Source organism: Oncorhynchus mykiss, chromosome 4 (genome assembly GCF_057628025.1).
Source record: "Oncorhynchus mykiss isolate SJ-2025 chromosome 4, ASM5762802v1, whole genome shotgun sequence".
Taxonomy (NCBI): Eukaryota; Metazoa; Chordata; class Actinopteri; order Salmoniformes; family Salmonidae; genus Oncorhynchus; species Oncorhynchus mykiss.
The window spans coordinates 71,104,919-71,127,949 of NC_143025.1; the positions used below are offsets into that span (position 1 = coordinate 71,104,919).

The 23,031-nt window shown below is 43.2% G+C and overlaps 1 protein-coding gene and 1 long non-coding RNA gene across 10 annotated transcripts in view; one reads left to right on the forward strand and one right to left on the reverse strand.

Annotated features, from left to right (window-relative positions):
* The window catches only part of LOC149984126 (uncharacterized), a 182,327-nt gene that overhangs the window by 34,630 nt on the left and 124,666 nt on the right, over nt 1-23,031 (forward strand). The window lies entirely within an intron of this gene.
* LOC110522313 (adenylate cyclase type 3) lies at nt 2,404-22,316 on the reverse strand. The gene is made up of 20 exons (XM_021600618.3): nt 18,740-22,316; nt 16,785-16,934; nt 15,896-16,026; nt 15,612-15,723; nt 14,818-14,945; nt 14,487-14,645; nt 14,198-14,363; nt 13,962-14,063; nt 13,741-13,850; nt 13,461-13,622; nt 6,493-6,580; nt 6,277-6,393; nt 5,127-5,398; nt 4,924-5,005; nt 4,564-4,722; nt 3,922-4,068; nt 3,677-3,793; nt 3,444-3,570; nt 3,249-3,373; nt 2,404-3,078 (listed from the first exon to the last, which is right to left on the reverse strand). Exons 1-20 carry the CDS (start codon nt 19,415-19,417, stop codon nt 2,890-2,892), a joined length of 3,321 nt encoding a protein of 1,106 aa, XP_021456293.1. The 5' UTR covers nt 19,418-22,316; the 3' UTR covers nt 2,404-2,889.

Here is a 23,031-nt window from a genome sequence, read left to right on the forward strand (position 1 = left end):
GAAGCGAGGGCCAACCAACGAGAGCGTACAGGTTGCAATGGTGGGTAGTGTATGGGGCTTTGGTGACAAAGCGGATGGCACTGTGATAGACTGCATCCAGTTTGTTGAGTAGAGTGTTGGAGGCTATTTTATAGATGACATCACCGAAGTCGAGGATCGGTAGGATGGTCAGTTTTACGAGGGTATGTTTGGCAGCATGAGTGAAGGATGCTTTGTTGCGATATAGGAAGCCGATTCTAGATTACATTTTGGATTGGAGATGCTTATTGTGAGTCTGGAAGGAGAGTTTACAGTCTAACCAGACACCCAGGTATTTGTAGTTGTCCACGTATTCTAAGTCAGAGCCGTCCAAGTATACAGAATGGTGTCGTCTGCGTAGAGGTGGATCAGTGAATCACCAGCAGCAAGAGCAACATCATTGATGTATACAGAAAAGAGAGTCGGCCCGAGAATTGAACCCTGTGGCACACACATAGAGACTGTCAGAGGTCCAGACAACAGGCCCTCCGATTTGACACACTGAACTCTATCAGAGAAGTAGTTGGTGAACCAGGCGAGGCAATCATTTGATAAACCAAGGTTGTCGAGTCTGCCAATAAGAATGTTGTGATTGACAGAGTCGAAAGCCTTGGCCAGGTCGATGAATACGGCTGCACAGTAATGTCTCTTATCAATGGCGGTTATGATGTCGTTTAGAACCTTGAGCGTGGCTGAGGTGCACCCATGACCAGCTCTGAAACCAGATTGCATAGCGGAGAAAGTATGGTGGGATTCGAAATGGTCAGTAATCTGTTCGTTAACTTGGCTTTCGAAGACCTTAGAAAGACAGTGTAGGATAGATATAGGTCTGTAGCAGTTTGGGTCTAGAGTGTCACCCCCTTTGAGGAAGGGGATGACCGCGGCAGCTTTCCAATATTTGGGAATCTCAGACGATACGAAAGAGGTTGAACAGGCTAGTAATAGGGGTTGCAACAATTTTGGCAGATCATTTTAGAAAGAGAGGGTCCAGATTCTCTAGCCCGGCTGATTTGTAGGGGTCCAGATTTTGCAGCTCTTTCAGAACATCGGCTATCTGGATTTGGGTAAATGAGAAATGGTGGGGGCTTTGGCGGGTTGCTGTGGAGGATGCCGGGCAGTTGACCGGGGTAGGGGTAGCCATGTGGAAAGCATGGCCAGCCGTAGAGAAAGGCTCATTAAAATTCTCAATTATAGTGGACTTATCGGTGGAGTGGCTGTGTGTTTTTTTTCAGAGTTCTCACCATAAATCCAGTAAATGCCACTTTGATGACAAAATTTGCCCACGAAGAACCGCTGTGCCACCTTCACAAGGTGAGTCCAAAAATGTCTTGTATGCTGCTGCATAAGGATGTAATATGCAAGGGAGATATGTATACTGTAGCTAAGAAAGTAATACTAAGTGTATGTTGTGTAGTAAGCTGTTAGTAGCCCATGTGACTCACCCTAATCATTTGGTCTATTTTCACCAACGCGGTATTGTAAACACATTGTTCGTGGCCCGGTGTGTGCTTGTTTGCAGACCTTTTTTGTACAGATTTGACAGTGCTACTGATAGACGTGGTGGCGTGGGCTTGCACGTGAAAATTCAGCACACACAACATTCTATAATATAATTTTTGACGTGTCAAATGGAAAGCTTATTTAACACGTCAAATAGTGTTATATGACGTGTATCTTTTTTGACACGCAACGACCCAAACAGTGTTCAATGTGCCTCACCCTAATCATTTGTGCTATTTTCACCTCTTCAGTTCTCCTACTGTTCTAATTTGGTGGTGCACATGTAACCTATAACCTGGTTTAGAACAATGTAATCATCTAATATTGTAAGAGCTTTCATTGTCTGTTTATATGCCCATTTTATTTATCAGGGAGTACACTGTAAGAACGGCCCATGTTCTGAATTCTGTCGCTGTACATTTCGAAAGTGCTGAAAAAATAGTTGACTATTTCTGCCGTCGCTCGCTCATTAATGTCTTAATCGAAATTACGGATTGCCTCTTATCCCCTTGTCATCCCCTTATGCCATAGTTTGTACAACTCAATTGTCAGTATAAACCACATTTGTTTAAGCAAGTCAGCCATATCAGCTATGTTTTTTTAAAAGGCAGTAAATAAGGCTGAATGAACTGTTTTGCTGCCAGACAAGGCTCCGCTGATAGCCAGGTGTAGCAGTGGTAAGGTGTTGGGACTCTGCTGTTGGGACAGCTTTATGTAGGCCTTAACAGTTTGTGGGCACTGATTGTCACATTTGTCACCGTTATAGTGTAAATCATGTATTGTTTAGTGTTGTGGCTTAGCTGGCAAGCAGCCCACAATTTTTTGTTTGCCCCACCAAGACATTACATGTAAAAAAAAAAATTGCCGTACAAACTTCGTAAAAAGTTAATGAAAACATTTTTTATCAACACATTATAAATACAAAATCTTTCAGGCGGCATTATCTTACAAAACCCGAGCTTGACTGTTTAAAAACAATAAAATAACATAGAGGATAATCATACTGAAGGCAAACTGTCACACTAGTGAGTTTAGTTGATGTCAATATGGACTTATGTTGTTCTATGAAGTAGTTGCCTATATCTAAATATATACACAAAAGCTCATATTTTGTACATGTACCCACCCATCAAAAGGTATGATTTTATATTTTTCACTTGAACTATCAGTTACCATAGAATCCAGAAGCGGCTAGTACAGAATTGAGTGTGTTTTTGTTTTCTTAGCCTGTCGAAACAGTATGCTTGCCTATGCATCAACTGTACACTTGTCTATGATTTTTAAGTTTGATCTGTCATAGCATGTTACATAAGAATGATCAATCCGTGTGTAATCTCTACTGTCTGTTGTTTCAGCAGGTGTGGGTCAGGATCAGGAATGGTCCACTACTTGGTGAGGAAGGGTAGTAGTAGTGGTGGGACCAGTGCCGTTGCTACTAGTTTTGTCTTTCCCTTTCATGAAGAAGGTTAGTAGCTCCCCCTTCCCCTTGACAAAGATGGGGCCTCTCCTGACGAAGCGGAATCCGTACTCCTTTAGGATGTCATAACAGTCCTCCACCACCTGGGGGAAGCACATCATAGGGTAATGACGGATAAAAATGGGACATTATAGGACGTAGAAGGAAAAATGTATATCAAGATTAAAGAGAGGAGAAGATGGGAAAAGACTGAGGTGGGGAAATAAGGGGGAAAGAGAGGAGGGTAGTAGACAGGTGAGGAAATGTGTGTTACCTGGATGTTGCCCATCACCCCTGTAGACTCCATTCTGCTGGCTACGTTGACTGTGTTGCCCCAGATGTCATAATGAGGTTTACGAGCACCAATCACTCCAGCCAAAACAGAGCCCTTATTCAGACCTAAGAGGAAGAGACATGTCACTCAAACATACACACACACGCACGCTCGCAGGCACACGCACACACTTACCGATGCGTAGCATGAAGTTGTTGAAGGACTGGTCGTTGAGTTTGGTGAGAGTGACCTTCATGGCCAGAGCAAAGTCTGCCAGGTCAGCTAAGTGCTGCCAACGTTCTAACAATGACTGTTCCTCTATCTGAAGGGGAGAAATAGAGCCTTCATCATTATCATCAACGCCATTAGTCATGCTGATATACATTGAGCTTGATGATGTATTCTGTGTTGTCAGTTGCTGTGGTTACCGGGCGGTTGCAGTATCCGTTGGTGTTGCTCTCGGGTGTGACTCCAGACGCAGCCATGTAGGTGCTTCCTATAGTCTTAATCTTAGTGATGAAGCGGAACTCATTCCTGTCCAACAGCTGGCAGGGGAGCAAGGAAATGAATTATCCCGTCACTGTACTAAAACACACACACACACACACACACACACACACACACACACACACACACACACACACACACACAGAGAGAGCGAGAGATCACTCACACTGTCAAAGTCAGAGATAATCTCATTGAGGATCCTCAGACACTCTATGCCCCCATTGTTGATGCCCTCCTCTGTGTAGAAGTCTGAGAAGTTGGGGATGGAGGCAAACATCACTCCTATCTCATCGTATGACTGGCTGTACAGCTCCTACAGAGGAGAAACAAAATTGATGGGTAAGAAAAACACTCAAGCTCATCATACATCCTTTTACAATTTCCTGTATTTTTTGAATGCCCTTTCTTTGAGTCTCTCTCCGTCTACTCCCTCTTCCCTCTCTCTCCGTCTACTCCCTCTTCCCCCTCTCTCCGTCTACTCCCTCTTCCCTCTCTCCGTCTACTGCCTCTTCCCTCTCTCTCCGTCTACTCCCTCTTCCCTCTCTCTCCGTCTACTCCCTCTTCCCTCTTCCCTCTCTCTCCGTCTACTCCCTCTCTCTCCGTCTACTCCCTCTTCCCTCTCTCTCCGTCTACTCCCTCTTCCCTCTCTCTCCGTCTACTCCCTCTTCCCTCTCTCTCCGTCTACTCCCTCTTCCCTCTCTCTCCGTCTACTCCCTCTTCCCTCTCTCTCCGTCTACTCCCTCTTCCCTCTCTCTCCGTCTACTCCCTCTTCCCTCTCTCACCGTCTACTCCCTCTTCCCTCTCTCACCTCGTCTCTCTTCTTAGAACCGAGGAAGTGTTTGGCTACATGTTCAGGCAGCATGTTGGTGACCAGCGCTTCATTCCAGCGCCTCATCTCAAACACCCTCTCCTTCTGGTCATGCACCTCAATCTTCCACAGGAAAAGCTTCCGCGACTGCCTCTCCACCTTGTGAAAAAGAGGAGGGTGGAGTGAAAGAGAGGGAGTGTTTCAAGCAAGCTCATACAGACTAGTGCTGTCAGGGAGATCAGTAACAACAGTCTCTCTCAGTTTGTATGATTGACGAGTTCGAGGCTGATGCTCATGGACGTCTGACTCAATGTGAATAGGAGGTGTGATTGTGAGGATGTTCAGGAGGAGGTAACCCACATGTCTGGCAAAGTAGTAGAAGCAGATCATCATGATCATGATCATCACTGTCATAAGGTACTTGGAAGGGACTATAGACATTCTGAGGATGCGAGAGGGAGAGAGAACACATTGAGTATCCACAGCTTTCTACTTTACCTGCCAATATAACTACCATGTAAGTACATGTTTTTAGCACCACTTGAGGGATCATAGTTCCTCACCTGTAGCTGGTGAATCGTATGAAGTCATACAGGTCGTAGATATCCCTCCAGCTGTAGATGTTGACGGCGCCCGTTGCCACAATGACCAGCAGCATGAGCCCCAGCTTGACCAGGTGGCTCACCTGCACCAGCATGGTGGTCGCCACAAGCGACAGCACCGCCATATAGCTGTAGTGTTTAGGGTTTTCTGCACAACCTCCGTCACCTAGCGACTCCCTGCTGAGGCCAGCACTGGTGTTGAGGAACAGGAAGGGAGGCTGGACACAGCTCAGCTACAATGTCAAGAGGGGTTAGGGTGAGAAATGTTCGATCCATAAACTAAGGCAATACTCCAGTAGTGGCATGCACTATAACTCCCCTAATGCTATGTTAACATGAAATGTTACAAAAAACGTCAGTGTAACATTTAAACAAAAACAAACTAAAGCAATATTTTAACTCAAGCATAATTTGGGCAACATTGCCGTGGCCGCACATTCTCTATGCTCCACACTCCACTAGACATCTCTGCGCCACTGATAATTCCTCTCTTGACATTTGGGAGTCCTGTTCCTGCCTAACAGAAAAAGCAGTAAAGTGTGGAACAGGCTGTCCCAGTTGGGCCTTCCAAATGAGCGTGCAGGCAGTGAGAGACAGCTAACTCTCTGTAATGGACCCCTATGGGGATGGGTCGGTTTTGACTACGTGGTATCAGAAACCTGTATATAATGATGAAATGCTCATGTCTCCGCCCTAACAATGGGAGTTGTTGTTCAAAAGGCGGGAAGACAGGCGACAAGCTTAAGTCCAAAATAAGCCCATAGAAACACATTGGGCTTACTTTGGACAGATTTTGGTGAGAGGGAAACCTGTCGCTTCGCCTCTTCCTCTCTGGTGGTATACAGCTACGACTGAAAGTCATTTTTTGCAGCAGGTTAGGAGAACTTACACAGCAGGTTAGGACAATTAACATAGCAGGTTAAGGTTAGGAAAATGTTTAGGGTTAGCTAAAATGCTCTCCTAACCTGTTACAAAAAAATCACTTCCGGTCTTAGCTGTACTCCATCTCGTCACAACCGGATAGGTACTCAGACACAAACTGTTTAGAAGGCACTGAAGAGTATGATAGCAACAAGGTAAGAACACACACAAGCTGAAAAAATTGGCTCACCATATCGGCAATCTCAGCCATGGTTAAAACAAAGATGGCTGCCATGGCCCAGGTGTTCCGTGCCCAACGGGTTCGATCGATCCACATCGAGAACGACACGAGCCTCTTCGAGAACATCTTTTACAAAGACACAGACAAACATGATTAAAATCACCATCATCACTGCCATTATCATCAACACCTCCATCATTATCATCAGAGGAGGAGGAGACTCACACGAGGGAAGACGGCAGCCATGGAGCAAATAGTAAGAATGAGCAGCAACCCCTCTCCAATCGCTAGGGTCACATAGTTCACTACCAGCCTGTCAGACAGAGGCACACATACTAAACTCAGCAAAAATCGTCCTCTCACTGACAAGTGCATTTATTTTCAGCAAAATTAACGTGTAAATATTTGTATGAACATAACAAGATTCAACATCTGAGACATGAACTGAACAAGTTCCACAGACATGTGACTAATAGAAATTGAATAATGTGTCCCTGAACAAAGGAGGGGTCAAAATCAAAAGTAACAGTATCTGGTGTGGCCACCAGCTGCATTAGGTAATGCAGTGCATCTCCTCTTCATGGACTGCACCAGATTTGCCAGTTCTTGCTGTGAGATGTTACCCCACTCTTCCACCAAGGCACCTGCAAGTTCATGGTTATTTCTGGGGGGAATGGTCCTAGCCCTCACCCTCCGATACAACAGGTCCCAGACGTGCTCAATGGGAGATCCGGGCTCTTCGCTGGCCACGGCAGAACAATAACATTCCTGTCTTGCAGGAAATCACGCACAGAACTAGCAGTATGGCTGGTGGCATTGTAATGCTGGAGGGTCATGTCAGGATGAGCCTGCAGGAAGGATACCACATGAGGGAGGAGGATGTCTTCCCTGTAACGCACAGCGTTGAGATTGCCTGCAATGACAACAAGCTCAGTCCGATGATGCTGTGACACACCGCCCCAGACCATGACGGACCCTCCACCTCCAAATGTATCCCGCCCAGAGTACAGGCCTCGGTGTAATGCTCATTCCTTCGAAGATCAACGCGAATCGGACCATCATCCCTGGTGAGACAAATCCGCGACTCGTCAGTGAAGAGCACTTTTGCCAGTCCTGTGTGGTCCAGCAATGGTGGGCTAGTGCCCATGGACAACGTTGTTGCCAGTGATGTCTGGTGAGGACCTGCCTTACAACAGGCCTACAAGCCCTATTGCGGACAGTCTGAGCATTGATGGAGGGATTGTGCGTTCCTGGTGTAATTCAGGGAGTTGTTGTTGCCATCTTGTAACTGTCCCGCAGGTGTGATGTTCAGATGTACCGATCCTGTGCAGGTGTTGTTGCACGTGGTCTGCCACTGCGATGACGATCATCTCTCCATCCTGTCTCCCTGTAGTGTTATCTAAGGCGTCTCACAGTACGGACATTGCAATTTATTGCCTAGGCCACATCTGCAGTCCTCATGCCTCCATGAAGGCACATTCACGCAGATGAGCAGGAACCCTGGGCATCTTTCTTTTGATGTTTTGCAGTGACAGTAGAAATGCCTCTTTAGAGTCCTAAGTTTTCATAACTGTGACCTTAATTGCCTACCGTCTGTAAGCTGTTAGTGTCTTAACAACCGTTACACAGGTGCATGTTCATTAATTGTTTATGGTTCATTGAACATTCATAGGAAACAGTGTTTTTTTTATTTATTTTATGATTTCTTTAAGGGGTGGATCAGCTTAATATTGCGGAAAGATTGTTGCTTCCATCAATGTAATTGTCTGCATCATTTTTAATCCCCCATATATTTTTGGGTACATTTTTTCTATCCACATACATACACGTATGCATATATATATACATATATACATACACATACCTATATAGATATACATACTTTTTAAAGAATATACCTTTATTATTCCCCTCAAACCCTACCACCCTCCCCCCAATTGGTGTAAACTAATAAACACTTTGGCTTTTACCTTCAATTTATACATCTTATATACATTTTACAGACACAGTCTATTTTACAATAGTTATTTTTTGTTTGTTTTTAGTCCTTCCTCTATTTCTATGTCCATCCAGTTTGATTTCTATTTGTAACTGTGCTATTTCACAAAAAGTTCTGAACCTATATACATTTTACAGATCCCATATGTTTTACATTGTTTATCTTGTTATTAGTCCCACCCTTCAGCTCCATTCAACCCCTCCCATCTATCTCTCAACATCATCCATTTTGGATTTCTATTTGCCATATATTTTTCAACTGTGCTGTGATGCTTCACAAAAGTACTGAACCTTTCTATTCTCATAGCTTCTACAACAGACTGTAAATTAAAAATAAATGTTTTTGCTAAAATTATTTTTATATTATTGATTGATTAACTATCGTTAGTTTTAGGCAAATGTTGCAATTCTTCAGCCATTCCTGTACCTGTGACCAAAAACGAGCTACATATGGACAATACCAAAATAAATGATCTAATGACTCTTCCTCCTCACAGCAAAATCTGCAGAGCTGGGAAGATTGTATCCCCCATATATATATAACATTCTATTGGTTGCAAGAATTTTGTATAGTAATTTAAATGGAAAAATGTGACGTTTTGAATCCGGCCTGTTTTGCTTATCAATTCATAAACCATGTGCCATGGAATTGGTACATTGAAAATCTCTTCCCAACTATTTTGCAATTTATATGGCACAGATGTCAAATTGTTGGTCCTTAAATTAAATTGGTATATGTTTTTATTTATCACACTTTTCTTTAACCATTTATGTTCTTTTTATACAGGACATTTCCATATGTCTGTGTTAGCTGCATGGGTGACATTACTCCACCAGTCCTAATTATTGTATCATTCACTAAAATTATACCTTTTTTAAACATTTCTTCGAAAAATCAATCAATTTTTAATCAATTAGTATATTTGAGTTTAACCACAATATTTGTTTTATTATTTGTTCTGTCTTTTCTGGTGGATTAAACTGAAATTGAAACCAACTTTTTAAGGCTTATTTAAAAAATAACAATATTTTGTAGATTATTTCCTTTTCAAACAACAGAAAGTGTGCAGGTGTAATCTGAATAAAGGGGAAAGGGCAATTATTGAACATAGGATGAGACATTCCTACCAATTTACTAGAGAACCAGTTTGGTTTTAAGTATAACTTTTCTATGACTAATGCCTTTAGTGAGAGGTCTAATGCTTTAATGTTTGTACACCGAGTATGTCTATATCTCCGTCAGACCATTTAATTGGTAAACTACACGGTAATGTAAAATTGGCATTTTTTTGTGATCCAATACGTATCATAATTTTGTTTTAATCCAGAGAGGATAGCAAAAGTATCTAGATCCTCTGAGGCCGTGGAGAGATTCTAATTGTGGTTTTAAAAGAACATGAATCATCAGCGTACAATGACACCTTAGTTTTTAAACCACAGATTTCTAATCCCTTAATATTATTGTTTGATCTAATTTTAACAGCTAACATTTAGATGGCAATAAAAAATAGATATGCCGATAGTGGACAACCCTGTTTTACTCCTCTAGATAGAAAGTTTAAAACTGAGATGTAGCCATTATTTACTATTTTACACCTAGGGTTACTATACATAACTTTAACCCATTTTATAAGAGATTCCCCAAAATTGAAATATTCTAGGCATTTATATATAAACTCCAGTTGTACTTTATCAAAAGCCTTTTCAAAATCAGCTATGAAAACCAGGCCTGGTGTCTCCGATATTTCATAGTGTTCTATTGTTTCCAGTACTTGTCTTATATTATCTCCAATGTATCGTCCATGTAAAAAAAAACTGAATGAATAATATCTGACAATACTTTTTTAAATTCTATGCGCCCAGCATTTTGCATCACAACACTGAAGTGTAAGAGGTCTCCAATTTTTTTAAATGGACTGGATCTTTATATATACCACTTGGGTCCTGTTTCAGTAATAATGATATCAGAACTTGTTGCGTGTCCGATAATCTACCATTTATATAGGAGTAGTTAAAACATGCTAATAATGGTCCTCTGAGTATATCAAAAAAAGTTTGGTATACTTCCACTGGTATGCCATCCAGCCAGTTTTCCCAGCCTTAAAGGCCCCAGTTACATCAAGAAGTTCCTCCTCTGTAATTTGGCCTTCGCATTAGTCTTTCTGTACAGTAATTTTACATTATTATTATTAGGAAAAAAATCCATACAATTAGTTTCAGTTAGTGGAGATGGAGGAGACTGAAACAAATTTTTTTTCTTAAAGTACTTTAATTTGGTGAATCATGCGTGACTCCATCATTTGTAACAGGTTTCAATAAAACAATTTTGGTAGCATTTCTATATTGAAGATTGAAAAATAATTTGGTGCATTTTCCCCCATATTCCATCCAGTTCGCTTTATTTTTTATAATATATTACATTGGATCTGGATTTTTCTAACTTATTCTGTGCCTCTATGGTACAGTTTTATTGCTATCTAACTGTACTGTTAGTCCTTCAATTTCCTTTGTTAATATGGACTCTTTTGCTCTAAATTGCTTTTGTTTTATAGATGAGTACTGAATTGCATGGCCTCTAAAGACACATTTAAAAGTGTCCCATACAATAAGGGGATCTGCTGTACCTATGTTATGTCTGAAAAAGTCAGTTATAAATTCTTCTGTCCTAGTTCTAAACAATTGATCATCTAGTAGGCTTTGATTACATTTCCAATATCCTCGCCCACGTGGAAATTCTGTAGGAGTAATATATATGCCAATTATGTGATGATCTGACCACATTCTGTCCACTATCAACACTTTTTAAACTTTTGGTGTCAGAGAGAATGGCATAAGAAAGTAGTCGAGACGACTAGCTTGATTAAGCCTCCGCTATGTATATCTCACCATGTCAGGGTATTTAAGTCTCCACCATGTATATCTCACCATGTCAGGGTATTTAAGTCTCCACCATGTATATCTCACCATGTCAGGGTATTTAAGTCTCCACCATGTATATCTCACCATGTCAGGGTATTTAAGTCTCCACCATGTATATCTCACCATGTCAGGGTATTTAAGTCTCCACCATGTATATCTCACAATGTCAGGGTATTTAAGTCTCCACCATGTATATCTCACCATGTCAGGGTATTTAAGTCTCCACCATGTATATCTCACCATGTCAGGGTATTTAAGTCTCCACCATGTATATCTCACCATGTCAGGGTATTTAAGTCTCCACCATGTATATCTCATCATGTCAGGGTATTTAAGTCTCCACCATGTATATCTCACCATGTCAGGGTATTTAAGTCTCCATATATTCACTAATTCCAATATTTCCATGTATTCCTTAAGTGCCTGAGGGTGATAGTTTGTAGTGTGATGTCCTTTCCAGTCCATAGAGGTATTTAAGACCGTATTAAAATCTCCCACCATAATAATAGTCTAGTGTTGCTTGTAGAGTTGATAAATTCTTATATATATATTCAAAGAAGCTTGGATCATCATTATTTGGACCGTATAGGTTAATAAGCCATATCTGTTATCTGTCCGATAACATATTTAAAATAATCCATCTACCTTGATCTGTTTGGACAATTTGCACATTTTGATCAAAAGTACTATTAATTAAAACTATCACCCCTTTAGAATTTCTTTGCCCATGTAGAAATATATTTCGCCCCCCCCAGTCCTTATATTCCTTCTCTTTTAGCCAGGTAAATACTGATCGTCTTTTCTTATTATCTGCTAGGCCATTACAATTCTAACTGGCTATACTTATTTCACCACTTACCATAATGAGACACACCTTTCAATTCTATTTATCAAAATATATGTTTGTTTACGTACCATTAAAAAGTAACACGATGATTAAGTGTCTATATAGCTGTACCATGATATTTGCATTGCTACTAAGTAAACCTCCAATTGGTCCCCACTATTCCACCCGCTAAAAGCCCTCATCCAGAGTTGGGTTGTCATCCCAGTGCCTGAAAGAACACCCCCGAATCCCATAGCCCTGAAAAGACTGGGATCCTTCCTTCGAAAAGAGCACACAGTGCCATTTACAGAACAGAAGTAGATCAACCGCCAAATGCATTTCCATCGCCCTCACTTCGATTTGTATTATATTTGGCCATCAAAAGAAATATATATATATTTAAAATCCTGTTTCTTATTTTCCATAATTAGCTATTAATATTTGTAGTAATGTAGGCAGTTTATGCAAAGGGTTTTACCTCTCACCAGTCTCGCCATTACCAAAATTGTGTGTGAATCATCCTATATTGTCCCGAACATATTTTACTCCTTTGCAACAGTTGTGGGTTACGCACATGCACCCACACACTCAACCACAGGCTCACATTCTCAACAGTTGCACCATCCCAGAGCCCAACTCAAGAAAGGTCTTGATTTACAAATGCATATACAGTTGCAGCTGTATGAGAAGGCCTGCAAGACTGCAAAAAAATGGGCTGAAATGGAGAGATTTTATTAACCATTGTCACGTCCTAGATGATGGAGGTCAAATGTACACCTTTTCCCTGAAACACCCACAACACGGTCCCCCGTATTGACCATATTCCCAAGCATCTCCATGCAGTCAGACTTATGATTTTGTGCCACTAGGGCCACAATAATATTCCCCCTCTCGGAATGTCCGAGTGTGACCCCCTTCGCATGGGTTACTGCAGCAAGTGTTGCCATCACTGCCACTGCCTGGGTGGGGGCAGCCCACCGGAAGCCCCACCGGCTAGGTACAAGGTCACTCAACAACTAGTTACATTTGAAGATCAATAAAAAAATATAGATTTTCTATTTCATTGTTACAATCCATAACCGGGCTAGAATTGTGTTAAATTATTTTCTTCGTCTATAAGAACTTTGTAATTTTTTTAAATAACCATGGACTAGTCTTTGTGTCTCTGAACAACTGGTTATCAATATATAGTTTATCAACGACGAGAGCGACTCATTTCCCTTTTTATCTATTTTCCTTGAAAATTGGATACAGAACTTTACGCAGTACTGCAATTTTGTGAAACAGTGTTTAAACCCTTTACAATGAAGACCTGTGAAGATATTTGGATTTTTACAATTGATGTTTTAAAGACAGGGTCCTGAAAAAGGGACGTTTATGTTTATGTTGTAGTTTATGATGTAGTACAGTATATTTAATATTTTGTGTTGAATATAACGTGTGAACTCACATTGGGTCTATGAGGACCTCCATGCCTGCAGAGAAAAAGAGGACCAGGCAGCTGCAGCAGAAAGCTACACCACTCTGTCTTTCCTTCTCTGCAGAGTAACGCCCCTCCAACTCCCCATCCACAAACTGCAGGGACACAGGGTTCGTCCGACGCTCCTTCGCACTGATTGAAAGAGAGAGAGAGATCAAAAGAGTGAGAGATGGATGAGTATATACTTTTCCTTCTTCTTTGCTTTGTCCCCCCAGCCTGTAATCCCTTTCCCCTTCTCCTCCTCTCTTACGTCTCTTCGTTCTCTCTCTCCAGCAGCTCCAGGTGCAGTAGTCTGTTCAGCTCCTGTTCACTCTCCCTGGCATCTACTTTCTTTTTTATTTGACGCTGAGGGCTCGTCACCTAGGCAACACAGGTCAGAGGTCATGGATAGGCTCGTAGTGAAATTCATACAATTAGTCAAATCTAATCAAAATCTTAAAAGAAAATATGGAAGTTAGGGGTTAGGTGTACCTGTGTTTTTGCTTCCTGTTTGCGCTCTGTGGGCGTGCCCTGGACAGAACCGACGCTCCCATTGGTCTCTGTGGTGTTAATCAACTGTGGAGAGATTCTATTCTGAAAAATGACGAGTGGGGAGAGACAGAGAGAGCAATATAAAACATTTAATGTACAGAACCAGGCCAGAAAGAGTGAGGAATATAAAACATTACATTTATAGAACCAGGTCAGACAGAGAGGTCATAACTTACTACCCTGTTGAGTCCGTTGACCTGGGTGGTTTCCTTGGAGAACACCACCAGGTAGGTATCTATGCCTTTCTCCAGCAGGTACTCACACCTCTCCCCTCCGTTTCCTGGCTCCAGGTCAAACTCTCCATGCAGACACTCCATGGTGCTCTGGGAGATGTGGACACGCCTGGAGAACACGCACACCCATAGACACACACTGTCTATGTACCCTCTTGGCAATGAAAGTGACACTCAGAGGCATTACTAGTGACCTCTCCCTGGGCCAGTGGTCTTGCTGTACATTTCTTACCCAGGTATCCCTCCTGACTCCATCTTGTTGGCCACAGTGACATCAGTGGACCAGACATCAAACTGCCACCTCCTCTGTCCCAGCACCCCTCCCAGCACAGTGCCTGTGTGCACCCCCACACGCATGTCAACCTCTGTCTTAGTCTTCTCACGCACATACCTGAGTTTGGACGGAAAAGGGGTTAATTCAATTCCGTTTTTCTTTTAAATGCTATCCTTTTCTAAATTGCACATCCCTCATGCTCACTCTTCCACCCTCCTCTCCCACCTATCCCACCCTTCTTCCCCCCTTCCTCCTCCTTTTCCTTCCTCTCCTCCTTCCCCTCACTTACGAGATGGCCTCCACCATGGCCAGGCCCATCATGATGGAACAGGCTGCGTGGTCATCACGGTAATCAGGCAGGCCACAGATACAGTAGTAACAGTCTCCCAGGATCTTGATACGCAACTGGTGGTGTTGCTGTATGGAGGGAGGGAGGGTGGATATAGAGAGAGAGGAGAGTAGAGACACAATGACAGGAATGATATGAATGTCAGTATGTTATGAGTTGTGTGTGTTTGCGAGAGAAATAAACAGTGTATTTTAAAGACAGCAGAAGTATCCTTATGGAAGAGATAGGTGAGTCAGATGAATGTGAAAGTCACCTAATATAACGTATTGTTGTGAGAGATAAGGAGAGAACAACACAAGGAGGCAGAGAAACACGACCATGAGACAAAGCAAGGTATAGAGCAGGGTTCTCCAACTGGCGGCCGGCGGGCCGAATTTGGTCCGTGGGTGTTTTTATTTGGCTCCCCAAGTTTTATGAGCAATTATTTAAATAGTATTTTTATTGTTGGGCAGAAAAGACTGTACAAACACCAGGAAATCCACTCCAAGTGATTTTCATTTTGGAAATATATTCCCAATTATTCCCTATAGAGAAGACACGTGATCGTATACAAACGTAATAATTGTAAATTATTATGGTTTAGTCAAATATTATATCTGTTTGGGCATTTTACGGTCAATTTGCAATTTAAAATGATTTGTAATTATGCTCCGGCTCCCCGACCATCCACTCAAGAAAAAAATGGGACCGTGGCTGAATCTAGTTGACAATTCCTGGTATAGAGAGAAACTCACAGCAGCTAGCTTGTCAAAGCGGGCGAACAGTTCGTTGAGCAGCTTGACCAGCTCTTGTGCACTACACGCTGAGGAGAGCTGTGTAAAACCCACTATATCAGCAAACAGGATACTGTAAGAGAGAGGGAGGGAGAGAGAGAGAAGAGGGGGAGAGAAAGGGGAAGGCAGAGAACTAAATTGCTTAACTCAATTTCCATGTGTTAAAGTACAGATGATTGTCATGAGTATTTCTGAATGATAGCACATCTTCACGTTCGCATTACGTTATATTAACATTGTCGAACCTGACGTTCTCATGACGGTACATGTACATGGTGTTGAACTGCTGCACTTCGTTCTGGTTAGCCTGTTTCTTCATGCCCTCCAGCATCTCTTCTGCTATGTGTTTGGGCAGGATGGACAGCAACAACTCCTCCTGCACACACAAAGACAGAGACAGACGTGTTTGTGTGTGTGTGTGTGTGTGTGTGTGTGTGTGCGCGCGCCTGCGCACAGCGCGTACTGCATGTTTGAGAAAGGAGTATAATTTCTGTGAGCATCCTCTCAGGGCCGCGTCGTCATGGCAATGTGAAGCAGTCAGATGTGTTCTGATTGGCTGGCTGCACCCGTCTCCCAGAAGCCTCCACTGCCTCTTTGCCACTCTGGGAATTCTGTCTTTCTAACTTATTTCTCTCTCTCCCTCTGTCTCGCTCTCTCTCCCCAGGGCCCATACTGTTTGCTCTACAAATAGTAGCAGTCAGGGAAAAGCATAACAGAGGATGGAAGGGACACAATAATAATTGGCTCATCAGCTGCAGTGAATTAGGGTCGACTCAGTTAATTTGACAGTAATGACAGAGAGGATTGTGTGAGGGGACAGGAGACAGAAGAGAGAGAAGGGGGAGATGACAGAGAGAGAATGGAAAGCAGTAAAGGGAGAGAGGAAAAGGCAAGAGAAGAAAGAAAGAGGGAAGTGATGGAAAGAGACATTAGCCCTGGTCCCACACCTCTGCATACCTCAGTACGTATGTGACCTCCTTAACAATGCCTCTACTGTAAAGATAACAACAGTCTGTCTAATCAGCCCATTAGACCAGAGCCAGAGACAACACACTGCAATTAGAGCACTCAGGCATCATGGCACACACATACACACAAACGCACGGATGCAGACGCCCGCGCACACACATCTACCTGCTGGGTGCTCTGCTCCTCCAGGGTGAGTTTGACCTCCAGGGACTGGCGCGCCTCCAGGAAGGCCGTTCGGTACTTCCTGTCGGCCATGTAGTATGATATCACGCCCACAGTGACCGCACACAGGTACAACACCCAGTTAGCCAGGAGCTGGGGGAAGGGATGAACATAACGTGGCTGAAAACAAAGTCCTGACTGACTGAGGTTGTGAGGGATGCAGAGGGAGCGTTACGTTCCTAAGTGACAACTCTCACTGAGTACAGTGAGCAGGTTCAACAACATTTTCCAAAATTACACTCAGCTCGAAGGGTGTCCCACAGATCCCTGCACAGCTGGCTTGCATAACCTGACACACAAAGGCAACTTAATGGTGATTACCTGAGTTTGGAGTGTGTGTGATGTTTCAGGTCCTCTCACCTGTATCATGCCCTATCTCACCAGCCAGTGTTGCGCCTGTCCTCTTTCCCACAGAGCAAATTGTCCAGTGTTGATTTTTCAGTGTAACATTTCTAGTGTTGATTCAGGAGTTAAGTCAAATTAAATGTAAGTGTATGTTTCACATGCTTTGGAGACAACAGTTGTAGACTAACAGTGAAAAGCTTACTTATGGGCCCTTCCCAACAATGCAGATGAAGACATAATATTTGAAAAATATATAAATAATAACACAAGGAATAAATACACAATGATTAACGAGTCGATGTGCAGGGGTACGAGGTAATTGCGGTGCATACTGTTTGTACACATAAGCAGGGATAAAGTGACTAGGCAACAGGATAGATAATAAATAATAACAGCAGCGTATGTGATGAGTCAAAAGAGTTAGTGCAGAAAGGGTCAATGCAGTTAGCCAGGGTATTTAACTACTTATGAGTCTTATGGCTTGGGGGTTGAAGCTGTTCAGGGTCCTGCTGTAAGAGTGAAATGAACACTCAGTGGAGTAAATTAACCCCCAGTGTTATTTTCTTATTTTTTATTATTAATATCTGTGTTTTTGATTGATTAATCACATGCTACACAAAGACAAATTACATACATTTTTCTAAACTAATCCAAACAGTTTGCTATATTTATTGCACCGTTACTGAAATGATTGTTCCAGTTTAAATGGTTTAGGTGGTCTTCTTACTAACTTCACCCAACCCTGACAGTCTGTTGGATATCCTAACGCTGGCTGTATTCCAATTGGTATAACACATCACTTTGCAAGCCAGCATAATGTGACTTGCAGGCCTGGTGTGGCCTGAAAACCAGGAGTTGCCAAACACCACTGTGTTGGGATGAAACTAGGCCCTCAAAGTAAGTCTTAATCATATAAGTATTGTATTGTCATGAATGGCATAATGATGGCATTTGCCTATGTACTCACTTGGTGAAAGCCACAGACCTTTAAAAATTTTTTTTTTTAAATAACAATGTCTCTGTCACTAACAATTACAGTCATGGGTGATAACTCTACAATTCCCTTGAAAAGATGCCCTGGAAAATATGAAATTAGGCTATACACCATATAGTGTTAAAACAACACCCCAAAATGATTTACTAACACTACAGGTGTTAATTTTGTACACTGAAAAAGCGTAACAGCGACAGCACTAAGCAAAGTAAGTCAATTTTACTCTAAATCAAGTGTTATGTTTTACACTGTAGGTGTTGCATATTATTCTACAGTAGAGTTATGAAAACACCACAATCAAGTTCATTTGAAAACTTTAAGAGTTGAATGTGGAACACTGCAATATAGTTACATCTTTAACACTTTCAAATGTGTTATTTTAACACCTGTTCAGTGGGATTCATATGTTCACTGAAAATAGTGTAAATGTAATACTTTCCGAGTTAAATGTACACCCTGATTTTGCTGAGAACTCACCTACCAGCACCCCTTCCCTTTTTGCCCACCTTTGTTCCACCCACCCCATCCCAATCTGTACCCACATCCACCTCTCCTTTACCTGTCTGAGCAGTATGGTTCCCTGCAGGCTGTCCTGGTGCCTTTGGGCGATGGTGACCCCCAGCACCAGGGTATGGATCCCACAGGACAGAGCTGTGAGTAGCAGGAGAGGGACCAGGGTCAGGGGCAGCGTCAGGAAGCAGGAGAAGCTGAAGAAAACCTGCCAGCCCGCTGTGTCACTGGCTTGGGGGAAAAGCTGGTAGTTCAGCCCCAGGTAGCACAGCACGTGCACGGCTATCATCAACCAGAGTATGTATGGTATCGCACCGCGCACAACAGGCGTCGCGGGGAGCTTGCGCAGTCGGCAAAGCGTGTAGAGTACAATATCTGCAGCAAGTCCAACTGCCGCGACCACGATCATTGCACGTTTGTCTGTCGTGTACACCACTGCGCACATGACAATGACATAGCAGTTGAAAAGCGCCGCAAACACCACCAGCACGAGAAGCGTCTCCTGTCGCTGTCTTCGGAAGTAGACCTGGTAGAGCCGCTCGAGGGACTCGGGCGCAAAGGTGAGGCGCATGATGCGCGGCAGGCACACGCAGCAGCCGGTGTTGCGCACGGTCACCTCGTGCGTACGACCTGCCCCGTGCCCGTTGTCCGATGAGACTGTGGCCGAACATTCTCCAGTATCCTCTGCAGACTGCTCCGTGTCCGTGTAAACCCGGTTTAGAGACATATTGGATCCAGAGTAAGAGTTCCAGTCTCAGTGAAGGTAATCCGTAATCCTATTTTTCTCCAAAACGCACTAGATCCTTGCGTGCGCAAGCAGACAGGGGGTGTTTAGCTTCAGCGATTCAGTGAGATGTCACGAAAGGAAAACCCTGTCATTGCTTTTCAGGGGAATTAATGACATGATGACATAGCCTAACCACAGTAGGCTAACTAAAAGTGTCTCCCGTGAATCGCATCAGACCCTCATTTTAACGACGTCCACCATATCGTGTGAAGACTTGGTCTGACTAACACCACCAAGTTTGACATAACCTCCCCTTACCGTTGTGAAAAAAATATGTCTATGTTTTCCGATTCACCATTATGGCAGCTCTGTAAAATAATGACATTCGCGATGCTTGAAGATTTCTCCCTCGCCTACCAGATCACACAGTCACTATCTCTGCGCCACTGTCCACCGTTTCCATGGCAAACCTCGCAATCTCACAGTGTAGAGCAGCATGCAAGACAATCATATTGGTTTTCCTTTTATAAAGACTGATACTCGGTCATCTCAAAAAGACATAACTTGTTTCTTGTCTTGATTCACTTTGCCTTGGATGGATAACAACCGATAGTTATCCAATTACGCATAACGCTGACACATCATATCCAACTCTACAGTATGAAAACAAAATAATGCTAATACTTTGAAATATGTAAAATACACAATATCATTATTCATTCATTCTAAAGTAGGCCAAAGTCGTCTAAAAGCATTAGACATATCCATTTGAAATAGATAAAACGCAATATATTCAATATTATCTAAAACAATTACAATCTTAGTGCAAATGTGGTATTTAAAGACTTGACAACAGGTTTGTTTAATAAACTCAAATAGTTGTGACAACTATCATCACCTAAAATGTTCTAATTAGTCAAGATTGAGGTAAATATCCAACAGATTCCATAAGTACTCACGACTGGTTTTAGATCAAGGCTGGCAAAAAATTGTCAATTGTATCATTGCTTTTAATCCGCTTTGAATCAGAAGGATTCTTTAAACTGTTTTCTATCCAGCAAACAGACCAATCTCTCTTACTCTCCCTCTCTTTCTCTCTGCCCTCCCCTCTCTCTCCCTGATGTTGCTAACGCAGTTGAAACCAAACTAATTACTGGATTGTTATTGTGTCTTGGGGGAGGAATGGAGGATGGAGCAGGGAGGTAAGGAATGGAGAGAAGAAGGAAGGGAGGCGGTGGTAGTTCTCATACTTATTGTGGGTTTAGTTAGGGAAGTAAGTTATGAATCCTGCATCCTCATAATGACCATAATCATAATCATAGACAAAGGATACACACCTTGAGTTATCCTTCATGTTTATTATGATTTCTAGGTCATGAACTGGCCATGGTCAGCAAATAATGATAGTGCACTCTGTAAAGTCTCAGAAAAGTACAAATGGGTGCGCACACACACACACACACACACACACACACACATATAGCATCAACAGAAATAACAAAGTCTGCTGCTGTAAGCCACTGTCTCAGTCTCCCAGTCCACATATAGTTTTTCCTAGTACTGCTGCCACCAGTACTCCCAATGTCCCCAGTCTCACCAGTGCAGCTGTTCCTAGCACTGCTGCTCCCAGTGCCCCTGCTTAAAGTGCAGCTGCCACGGTTACAGTTTCCATGCGATTCCTCCCATCAGGCTGGCCCCTGTGAGGACCTCACCCCTCATTTGTATGGAACGGACTCTTTGGTGCACCCAGTATGAAGGACACCACTGCAACAAGGGTTACATTTATTAATTCTGCTGGTCCCAGTATGACAGTTCCTTGTGCTAGACCCTGCAAGCTTAGCACCGCCCCTACTACTACAGAGGTTCTAAATTCGCGGTCCCCGGTCACATCCCTGCAGCCGTGGCTCCCTTAACAGCTCAGGGCAGATGAGAATGACCGTCACCCTCACTGCCCCTTTTTGGTCCAAAACTCACCACAGCCACTGTTCCCAGAGCAGCTTCTAGCAGCCATGCAGCCGGCGTCCCCATCCACAGCACTGACCCCAGCATCACAGTCACGTCTGACCAGGACCCACTGGCGCTCCCCGCACCTACCCCCCTTTTGAAGTATTGAAACCAAACCATATGATTTGAATGAAAAGTATTTTAAAAAACAACATGAAAATGTGACTGTAAGAAGCGCATCATTTCAAATAGACTACATGTCGTACTAAACAGCATATAAACAGCCTAAATAGGTCAGGATTCAGACAGGTAGCCTAAGAAGGAACAAAATGTATTATTTTGGATAAATTATTAGCCTATTATTTTAATTATTACAAGGCTATAGCCTACAAGGAAATTGATTGTGAAGTATTTGCGACACACTAGGCTGGCAGGAGCATTAAGACCTCAGCATTATAGTCTATAAATTGTGCATATAGGCTGTGACTTACTTAGAATAAAATAAAATGATGTAACAAAAAACACCTTATTAGTCTCAGCCTACAGTGCCTTTGAAATCACGTTTAGAAGCACAAGTTTGACCAGAGTTTGTGGCTTCAGACTCATGTGATGGTGCCTGGAGAGTAGGCCAGCAGCGGAAAATACCCTCTTGCTTCCAGAGCCACTGGGGATGCTAAGCACCCATCAGGCCACTTTTGTCAGGCTGAGCAGGGAAGCAGACTTGTTTTTTTGTATTTTTCTATAGGTACCTTGACCTTAGTGTTCTTGTTTTCCTTGTTGTTTCGGGTTAGGTCAGGGTGTGACATGGGTGATGTATGTGTTTTGTCTTGTTTATAGGGCTGTTCCCTTTCTAGGTAGTTTGTATGTCTATGGTTGCCTAGATTGATTCTCAATTAGAGGCAGCTGTCTATCGTTGTCTCTGATTGGGAACCATATTTAGGCAGCCATATTCTGTGGGTACTTTGTGGGTGGTTGTCTTCTGTCTTTGTGTCTATGCACCAGATAGGACTGTTTCGGTTTTTCACATTTGTTGTTTTGTATTTTGTAGTGTTCGCGTTTATTGTCTTTATTAAACATGTTGAACACTAACCACGCTGCGCTTTGGTCCGATCCTTCGTCCACAGAAGAAAACCGTTACAGAACCACCCACCACAAAAGGACCAAGCGGCGTGGTAATGGGCAACAGCAGCGATGTCAGGATTTCTGGACATGGGAGCAAGATCTAGACTGTGTCACTACTTGGGAGGAGATAGACAGGTGGGCGGTCGACCTAGGGAGAGTGTCGGAGCCTGCCTGGGATTCTCTGGAGCAGTGTGAGGAGGGATACCGGCGAATGGAATCAGCACGGAGGCGTGCCCGAGAGGCATCCCCAAAAATGTATTGGAGGGGGCACACAGGGAGTGTGGCGAAGGCAGGTAGGAGACCTGCGCCAACTTCCTGTGCTTACCGGAGAGCGAGAGAGACCGGGCAGGTACCGTGTTATGCTGTGGAGCGCACGGTGTCCCCGGTGCGGGTGGATAGCCCGGTGCGGTACATTCCAGCTCCTCGTATCGGCCGGGCTAGAGTGGGCATCGAGCCAGGTGCCATGAAGCCGTCTCTACGCATCTGGTCTCCAGTGCGTCTCCTTGGGCCGGCGTACATGGCACCAGCCTTACGCATGGTGTCCCCGG